This window comes from Camellia sinensis, chromosome 1 (genome assembly GCF_055761805.1).
Source record: "Camellia sinensis isolate YWXY chromosome 1, ASM5576180v1, whole genome shotgun sequence".
NCBI classification, from domain to species: Eukaryota; Viridiplantae; Streptophyta; class Magnoliopsida; order Ericales; family Theaceae; genus Camellia; species Camellia sinensis.
The window spans coordinates 20362345-20372998 of NC_138961.1; the positions used below are offsets into that span (position 1 = coordinate 20362345).

At 32.5% G+C, this 10654-nt stretch overlaps 1 protein-coding gene across 8 annotated transcripts; it reads right to left on the reverse strand.

Moving 5' to 3' along the window:
- Nucleotides 1-3769: 3769 nt before the first annotated feature.
- On the reverse strand, nucleotides 3770-6934 carry LOC114321202 (uncharacterized). Of its 8 annotated transcripts, none has more exons than XM_028268354.2 (11): nucleotides 6707-6934; nucleotides 5919-6085; nucleotides 5789-5826; nucleotides 5538-5646; nucleotides 5391-5414; nucleotides 5202-5270; nucleotides 5071-5112; nucleotides 4871-4973; nucleotides 4720-4777; nucleotides 4505-4603; nucleotides 3770-4389 (listed from the first exon to the last, which is right to left on the reverse strand). In XM_028268354.2, exons 1-11 carry the CDS (start codon nucleotides 6759-6761, stop codon nucleotides 4083-4085), a joined length of 1071 nt encoding a protein of 356 aa, XP_028124155.2. In that variant the 5' UTR covers nucleotides 6762-6934; the 3' UTR covers nucleotides 3770-4082. The 8 variants fall into 8 exon arrangements, with proteins under 8 accessions (XP_028124155.2, XP_082729229.1, XP_082729232.1 ...); XM_082873103.1 differs by having other exon boundaries at nucleotides 3770-4392; XM_082873106.1 differs by having other exon boundaries at nucleotides 4505-4606.
- Between the last annotated feature and the right edge of the window lie 3720 nt (nucleotides 6935-10654).

Below are 10654 nucleotides of genomic sequence, written 5' to 3' on the forward strand. Positions count from 1 at the left end.
AAAATCGGTAAATTTACCCTTTGCTCCTTTTAAATTGGTCATTTTCCCTCTTTTTAACCCTTAACATTTTTAAAATTTTCTTAATTTACGGGTTGTTTGGGATATTCTAAATAAGTGTACTTTTTGACTTTTTATGAAATATGAATTGGATATGGATTAGGTTTGAAGTGATATGGTAGAGAGGTGATATAATTTAAATAAGATGATATGACTTAAATAAGATAATAACTTTTTAATTTTTTTAGAAGATGACAAACAAGGCTTTACTCCATTCCCTACCTTCTATCCAAATTTGAACCCAAAAAAAATGTCACGTGCCATTGAAAATATATTCTTATACAAATCCAAACTAAAATTCTAATCATACCTTTAACCTTAACTCCCATTCTCTTTCTTTATTCTACCGTTGAATCTAATTTCAAATCAATAATTCTAAAATAATCATTTTTGTATTTATGTGACTTGTAATTATTATATGAAAAATAGTCTTCATAGTTGTTGTTAATATTTAAAAATGTGTAAAAAAATTGCATAAAAATATTTTGAAATATGTAACTTATGTATTGAAATTATAAATATTATAACATTATGTGATGGTTATTGATAATAGTTATTAACAAGATCTTTATATTAATAAAGAATATAAACGGTGGAATCTATCTAACCAATATAATTATAATAAATACTATAAATATAATATAGGACTATTGTAATATTATAGTTTTAAAATTGGACTCAACTATAATTAATATTTTGTTTGGATTTCTATGAATTTTTTGGCCAATAACTAACAATTATTTTATTTTATTTTTTTGAACTAAAATGGATAATTTAGTGCACGAATCTCTTGTTAAAATGGAATTTGGAAAACATAAGATGTACACCATTTTATGTCACTTTTTAAATAAGTTGTTTTCAAGTTCTTTTTTCTTCACCTGTTTTTCTATTTTTCATATTGTTCACTCTTTCGTTAAAACGAAAAATTAAAATGCTGACAACTACAAAAAAAAAAAAAAAAAAAAAAAAAAAAAAAAAAAAACTCTGCCAATTATATATCTCTAAATAACAATACAAAAATCAAAACATGCATGCTAGAAAAGATTGTGTAAATCCCACTGTTAATTTCTCATATATACACAATTGCATAAATGAGGAGTATTTTTTATTTATTGTCATAATTTTCTTTTCCATATTTATATAAGCAATCTATGTTACAACATTTTTGTGTACTATATTGTGCAATGGAAGGTGAGAGAGTTGGGTCATCATCTACTACTCCACAATAGCCCGTCACTAAATCACTGACTAAAAGTGATGTGAGAAAAAATTGAATTCACTTGCTGACGAAAATGTTTGAAAATCATATCCTCCCAAACCTTGAGATAGAAGAGCATAACATATTGACTAAATCGACAAAGTCAGTTCTAATTTGGGTGCAAGATGGTCACAACAGATGCTACCTGATGAGTTTGAAACTGGGTGGACAGGTCTACTATCTTAGAGAGGCCATACAGCTTTTTAAGGATAGAGAACTCCGTCGAGGTCAGAAAATCGGACTTCGGTGGGAAAATGGGAAGCTGTTTTTCTCACTTCTATACTGAGAAAAAGGTTAACAACCCTGTTTGGCGTTGTTTTGTGTTTTCTGAAATAAAACAAGAAAGAAGTTTAGAAACACCACATGGCTGCTAAGCTAATACTCCATCCACAGATGGAGTTAACCAGACACCATTTCACACTTCATACCCAAATCAGTAAACTTCATTCTGTAATATGAAATAATGATATATAAAACATCTACTCTATTATATAAAATCTACACAACTTTTGGTGTGGAATGTCCTAATACTCCATCCACAGAGGAGTTAACCAGACACCATTTCACACTTCATACCCAAATCAGTAAACTTCATTCTGTAATATGAAATAATGATATATAAAACATCTACTCTATTATATAAAATCTACACAACTTTTGGTGTGGAATGTCCTAATACTCCATCCACAGATGGAGTTAACCAGACCCCATTTCATGCCCAAATCAGTAAGGCCATGTTTGTTTGGCTCCATAGTTGTGGGGATTGGACTACCAATTCCGTGGGCCCTACATAATTCATGTTTGGTTGACAAAAATAGGAAAGGACTAGTAATCCCCTAGGACTATAAATACCCTCACATAAGGGGATTAGCTTGGCTAGATTTTGGGTGGGATTAAGAAAATAGTAAAGGGATTGAGTTTATTTTATATAAAAAATTTATTTTTTTAATTTCATTTTTTTTTTACTAAGTGCACTTGTTTACTTTAATATTTGTTTCAATTTTACTTAATATAGAAATAATTTATTTATTTATTTTATATAAAAATAATTTAACAATCCCATCACAAATTATCTCCCACACAATCATCAAAACAAACACACTTTTATTTAATCCCCTCACTAACAATTCTCGCATTAACAATCCATTCACTAACAATCTCATCCAACCTAATCCGCCAAACAAACGTGGCCTAAGAGTGTGTTCGTTTTGAAGGATTAGGGTGTGAGATTGGACTATTAGTCCCACTGGATTAATAGTCCATTGTTTGTTTGAAAAATTTTGCTCCGGACTATTAGTCTTACAAATATTGGACTATCATATCCCATGGGAGAGGTGGGATAGAAACCATGGGATAGGTATCCCATGGGATTAATTTGTGAAATGTTCATTTTACTCTCATGCTATTACTTTTAAACATTTATAAATTATAAATTAGAAAAGGGTAAAATAATCTTTTGAACATTTATAATATTTTTTTAGTGTTGTTAATTTAAAATTATATATTAAATAAAAAATTTAAATTATAAATTTAATTTAATTAAAAATAATAAATTAAAAATTATGACCTTATAAATTAAATTTTTTTAGTGTGGTTAAAAAATTAAATTTACATATTAAATAAAATTATTTTTTTAGTGTTGTTAATTTAAAATTATATATTAAACAAAAAAATATAAATTATAAATTAAATTTATTTAAAAATAATAAATTATAAATTATGGCCTTATAAATTAAATTTTTTTAGTGTTGTTGAAAATTTAATTTATATATTAAATAAAATTATTTTTTTATTTCGTTAATTTAAAATTATATATTAAATAAAAAATATAAATTATAAATTTAATTTAATTAAAAATAATAAATTAAAAATTATGACTTCATAAATTAAATTTTTTTAGTGTTGTTAAATTATAAATTATAGATTACAAATTTAAAATAATATATTAAATAAAAATTATAAATTACAAGAGTAAAATAGTCTTTTGAACATTTATCCTTATCCAGTCCGTCTAACTAAATATTAGATTCACTAAAAATAGTCCAATCCAAACATGTAACACTATAACTAAACAAACATAGGATATAAATCCAGTTTAACCAAATAATCCGGGACAATGTATCTCAGGACTAATAGTCCGATAGATTACAATCTCCCCTTATCCAGTCCGTCTAAACATCTATTCTATTATGAGACAATAAGATATAAAACATCTATTCTATTATATAAAATCTACATGACTTTTGGTGTGGAATGTCCTGCTTTCTTGATTTTTCAATAATGCCCTTCATATCTTATAACTATATCATCCAATAATTGCTTCACCAAACTGCCTAAAACTGTTAAAAACCATTCAAAGGTTTAAACATAAAAATTGCAAATGCATCACCACTAGTATTTATATATGCACGCATCTATATATATACACACATTGTAATATGCAAGCACAAGAAATTGCAAAATCAATTCAGCATTTCATTCATCACCTAACTCAGTATTTAGCTACGAAAACCGCAGTCTGACAAATTACAACACAATCATATAAACCTGTCCAGTATTTCTAGTTATCATCCGCAGATGACTGAGTAAGATACACTTTAGTTTCAAACATACATTCGGTCAACAGCCAAAAGAAATCTACACAAGAGTGAGCAAGAAACAACTTTGAAAGAGAAATGAAAACAGTCAAAGGTGAAGAGTCTTACGCCTTTCTGCTACTTAATTGCCCCCGAAGGGCAGGGTTGGCCTAGAAAAAAAAAAAACTGACTCACTCGAGTCTCCGCATTTTCATGTTAAGCGGAGTTTCCTTGTAGGACTGAACCTTTTTGGCTGCTAGACGCGAAGGCCTTCCAATAGATGACCTTTGAAGTACAAGAGTTTCATCACTTGAGTCACTATTGACTTCTTTATCAATTTTTTTGACCAACAAACACATGGAAGGTGAACCATCTTCCTGCATTTGATCATCGTGCAGAGAACATGCAGGAAATTTTGCATCATCTATCTCAAACACATCTTCAGTAGACTCTGGTTCTTCAGATTTAAATCTAGCAGATTGCCTTCTCAAACAAACCCTGCTAAAAAGAGAAAAACAAGGATAATTTTATTCTGATGATCTAGTTAATAGTTGAAAATAGATTCCAACAAAATATTAACATGCAATATGCAACGTAACATCCCCAGATAAACCTTTTGTTCTCAGTTTTTGCATCGTCTATCTCAGACACGTCTCCAGTAGGCTCTGGTTCTTCAGATTTAAATCTAGCAGATTTCCTTCTCAAACCCACGCTGCTAAAACCAGAAAAACAAAGATAATTTTCTTCTAGTCTTCTGGATTAATAGTGGAAAAAGAGATTCCAACAAAATATTAACGTGCAATATGCAATGTAACATCCTGGACAAACCTATTACTCTCAGTTTTGTCCCTCAATAGAACTTGTTTCACAGAAGGGGGGCCCAAGCCTGCAAGTGACACATGAGAGACCAGAAGGTCACAAAAGAAAAAAAGTTACTCAAATCTCAAATGGATAATCAGGTTCCAGCAGTTACACTGACTTTTTGATTGCTGCTTCCCAATCTTGTTGGTATTACGAGGTTTATTTTCAGCTCTATCTGCTTCTAAGGACTCCCTGGCCTCCTCAGACTTGCAAGTTCGCACCTTTTGATAATGAGAGCAATGAGAAAATAAACATGAAAGCTATAACTCTTCTAGAAAATTGTAAATGAGAAATTACCAAAACGATTTTCTCAATTACCTGATTGTCCAATTTTTTACTTGTTCTTATTTTTGCTTTCTCCTGAGAAAGCAAAAACATGAATTAATGAATAGCATAAATTTTGATGAACTCTGACAATGGTAGAGATGATACAACCTAGATAGACTGACCTCCAGTTCAAGTCCTCTTGCTTTGAGCAAACCGTTTTTGCATCCAAGCTCATGATGTAGTACTTTGAGCTGAAATGAATTAGAGGTCTATTGTAAGTTAGCAGAAGATATCCAACATAGTGGAAGCAGAAGTTTAACTTCATGTACACACTATCCACCAACTTGGATGTCTATAAAAAAAAAGCTTACCCTATCTTTTCCTGAATTAAGTTCCTGCAAAGTTAAAGGAACAATATAATCTACGTCACCAAGAATCCAAATTTGTTAAAAGAAAGTTGATAAAAAATTGAAGAATTCAGATCCATGGTTTATCAAGTATGCGGGAGGAAAACAGACCACTAGCATCTGGCTATTTGCTTGAGCGAGTTGCGAATTCTGTTGCTGCAGTTTCTGCAAATTGACTCTAAGTTTCTGTAACTCAATTCCACTCAATTCAAGGATTTTACTATCAACACGAATCAAGGAAAACTTCAAACAAGAAAATTCTGACAGGCCCCAACAGAACTACCAATTCAGGAATAAAGCATATTAATGTATGTCCAATAAGGATGCCTCAAAAATGAACCAAATTGATCAAAAAAGGATACTTTCTATCCACTAAAAGCTTCATCAATGCCACATTTTCCTGAACAAAAGTTTCAAAAAATACCACTAAGCTAAAAGATGAACACCACAAAAACTCCAAAAACATTATTATCAAACCCACAAGAACTATACCTTTTGAAGCTGTTCAATGTACTCTTTTGTAGTATTTGAAACTAATAGTTCCTTGTCAACTTGAGACAATGGCTTAGTTTGCTGTGGCAAGTTGCTTATGTCGCCAAGTCTCTTCCTTGCCACACTTCCAAAAGAGCCCTTAGCTGTTTTCTCTACTTTAGGCTTATCTGATATCAATACCCAATTTCACAGTTACTGAACAAATCCCAACCTTAAAACACCGTCATGGGTAACAAAGATGCGTCCATACGAACTTAAAGAACAAAATTTTAGATTGAATCATACGACACAAAAATTAGTACTTGGGGGAAACCCTCAAATATCAGAATTACAGAAAGAGTGAAGAACTATTAGGGTAATTATGCAAATAGTCACATAATTCAACACATTGGGGTTTTTAGGCAACTAAAAATTAGGGGACAGCCGAATGAAGTTCAAATACAAAATTAGAGATTTAATCATGTCAATGTACAAAAATGACAACTTGAGCAAGTCTCTCTCAACTAACCTAACTGATTCAGATTATAAGAATATATAAAAACATGAAACTTCACAAATTTGATGGAATAGCCAATTCTCAAATTACCCCAAAAGAAATCAAAATTACAACCACAAGCCCCCCCAAAAAAAAAATCCAGAAAAACCCTAAAATGAAATTCGTCCCGATTTATGGGAATGTATCAACTAACCTTAAAAAAAATCTAGATTTGGCATTGTTTTAGAGCCTAATTGACCAGTTTGAGAACAGTAAGATGAACATGGATCAAACAAACAAGAGTCGTAGTTACCTCCAACGAGGCTGTTCTCTGAACCAAGAACGAAGAAGCCTTCAGTGACCGACATCGAGACAAACCCTTAAATCTACTTCTCTCTCTCTATCTCTAGAATTCTCGATTTCATTTCTCTCTCTGAAGCTACTACGGGATGAATTGAAAACAGAGGAGGATATAATTGAAAAGAGCTGGGAGCTTCGGGAACCGCACGGCCTTCCGCAGCAAATCCCAAGCCTACTCTTTGAATTTCTAACACGCTCCGTGCCTTCTTTATTGGGCCTCATTGGGCTGGGTTAGCCTCGAATACAATTTTGGGCTAAATGTTTCATATTGAGCAGACCCAAAACTGACAAGTTAGTGGTTAGCCACCGCGGGTGTTATGATGGGTGAGAAAGGTGCACCTCGTGAATTTGTGTTGATTAATTAAAAAATAACAAGACATAATATATGATTGGCCGAGAATATCGTGACTTGATGTCTCAGGGGCACTACTTTGTTCTTTGGACTTTGCAGCCCATTATTGTTATTATTAATTATTAATACTTTTTCTTATTTAAAAAGAAAAAAATAAAAGGGAATGTAAGTGTGATTTAATAAGGGATATTTACGTTAATTTTTTTTAATTATTAATGAATCACTTTACTCTCTCATTTATGAATTTGTATAATATTTTCAAATATAATATTGTTTGTATGAGTTTATAATTAAAATGGTGAATATATATATCTATATAATAAGGCAATAGGCTTTTTGAAAATGTCTTTGATACATTTTGATTCAAGGGTTGAGATTATACTTAGCAAGTATCTAAGGGTCAACATAATTTTTTCATTTTTGCTTTTCCCCCCAAAATGTGTCTTTTCACTTACTCTATCTCTCTTCCTCATGTTAAGAGACAGATTCATATCTCTCTCTTCTTATATTCTCCAGCAACTCTCCATTTTCCTCACTGGTTTTAGCTTAAATTTCTCTCTCGATTTCGGTTTTGCAATCTTCAACAACTCTTCACAGGTGACATTCCTATTCTCCTTTGCCCTTTCACTCTTCTAACCTATGAAATGGGTTTCTATTTCTGTAAATATTGAAATGGGTTGCAAATATGTTTTGGATCAATCTTCTATGTAAATAAAATAAATTGAAATAAAGCCAAATAAATAAATAAATAACGTACCGAATTTATTTATCGAACTGAATTCAAAATTCAAAGACCAAGTCTAGTGTGTGACACTCTGTCCTTAAGACAGATTCGCCTCGCTACGGTGCTTACGGTTGAGTGGTGTCTATCTCCCAAGATACAATGATCTTCACAAATTGTAGTAGCACTCCAAACAATTTGATCGGCGAACCAAACATGTGTTCTAACTCTCTGAAAATTACCCTAAAATAATATGAAGAATAAAGGACGCAAGAGAGCAAAATGAAGGCAAGGAAAATGAATTTTCGGAATCCATCAAAATTGGAATGGGGCTGCCTTTATATAGGCTTTGTTGGCACCTATTCAATTTGAATAGAAAAGGTATGAAGAAGGGACATAACCCTTCCTTTAAAATAAAGAGACACCATGAAAGGTTTGCACCCTTTCATTCAAATGGAGGTTTGACCATTCCTTTAAAACAAAAGGACACCATAAAAGGTTACACCCTTTCATTCAAAATGGAGTCTATTTCAATTCACAACTACCTTTTTTATAAATTTTCCAATAATCCCCCACATGAATGAAATTGACAGAAAGAAAATGCAATAACATGATGTAAATACAGAGAGTACAAAAATTTGAAATATTCTGCAAAGGATGGGTAGCTTTTGGCTTTGAACCTTCCCTTGTGAGACACTATCAGATTTACTAGTTAACCAATGAACCTGATGTCTTGAACTGTTCAGCCGTTTGTGTAAACCAAGACAATAGAACTCACACAGTATATCCCCAGACACAGTTTAGTTCTCACTATTGTATTCATTTTGGCTCTGAATAACCTGGTCTTTCATGAGTGCGCTAGAGAATTGTAGCCCTACACAAATCTCATAGAACTAGCCTAGTTCACACTCACATAGGTGATTCTTATGAAGAGTATCCTGCCATACTCTACTAGGTTTACCTAGATATAAGAATCATTAAAATTTTACTTAACCTAAAACGCTGCAGACATCACTATTTCATCAAAGAAATGGGTAGGAGTTAGACTCCCCAGTGATCCTTCTGAGTCATTCACAACTCGGTTGTCCCTTTGAACCTAGATCTTGGGATCTCCAGTCAACTAGGTTGGGTTGCCGTTGTGGTAACTCTTATTTAATAGGCTTAAGTCCCATTCCCCTCGATGAATTCTCAACTAACTCTCTTGCTAACCCTTTGGTTAGTGAATCCGCTATGTTGTCTTTAGACTTAACATATTCTATGGAAATAATTCCATTAGAGAGTAGTTGTCTCATAATATTATGTCGACGACGAATGTGTTGAGACTTACCGTTATACATATGACTCTATGCTCTACCAATTGCTGATTAACTATCACAATGTATGCATATAGCAGGCACCGGTTTTGGCCATATTGGAATATCTTCAAGGAAGTAGCGAAACCATTCTGCTTCTTCCCTGGCTTTGTCTAAAGCTATGAATTCTGATTCCATAGTAGACCTAGCAATACAAGTCTGTTTGGAAGATTTCCAAGATACAGCCGCCCCACCAAGAGTGAAGACGTACCCACTGGTGGATTTTAAGTCTCTAGTATCCGATATCCAATTTGCATCACAGTCATGGTTTTAAAAACCGGACCGGACCGGACCGGTTCAACTGGTTGAACCGCCGACCGGTCGAGGTTCCGGTCGGGGTACACCCACTAAACCGGTCATAATAGAAAACCGGCCTATTTTGAGAGAATCGGGAAAACCGACGGTCGAACCACCGAACCGGTTCCGGTTTACCGGGTTGGGAAAACGATTTTTTGTATTTTTTTTTTTATTCTTTCTTTCTTTTCTTTCTTTCTTATTTTATATATATATAATAAAAATTTAATTGAAAACTCTCTTTTAAGGGTCTCCTCTTGTGAGGAATCCCATTGAGAGCTTGAAATTATTGTGAAACTGGTTGAACCGCCGACCGGTCGAGGTTCCGGTCCGGCTACACCCACTAAACCGGTCATAATAGAAAACCGGCCTATTTTGAGAGAACCGGGAAAACCGACAGTCGAACCACCGAACCGGTTCCGGTTTACCGGGTTGGAAAAACGATTTTTTGTATTTTTTCTTATTCTTTCTTTCTTTTCTTTCTTTCTTATTTTATATATATATAATAAAAATTTAATTGAAAACTCTCTTTAAGGGTCTCCTCTTGTAAGAAATCCCATTGAGAGCTTGAAATTATTGTGAAAGCTTCTATCTATTTATAAGAAACAAATTCTTCCAAAAAAACTCAAGAAATCTATGTAGGATTTAATCAAATTTATTAGAAGGAAACTTAAAATTTTGATATCCCTCCAAAATTGTTGTTCTTCTTTCAATCAAATTATTTGAATTAAAATCATATGAAGGGAATATTGAATATTTGATTTCTTCTTCCAAAATTAAAATTAATAATATTTTTAAATATATTTTTATATTTTTGAATAAAAAAAGTATTAAGAGAAATATTTAAGATTATTAAAATTTTATAATTTTATTACTTATATTTTCATTTAAATATAATTTTAATATATTTATGACGTCACGGTTCGATTCCGGTTTAACCCGACAGTTGAACCGGTGACCTGTCCACCCGATCATTTTTTCGGTTCACTCACCGGTCCGGTTTTTAAAACATTGATCACAGTATCCTTCAAGTACTGCTGGATATCTAGTATAATCCATCCCAATATTACGAGTAAATCGGAGATACCTTAGAACCCTTATAATTGCTTTCCAGTGTTTTACTTCCGGATTACTAGTATATCTACTTAATTTACTTACTGCATAAGCTATATCTGGACGAGT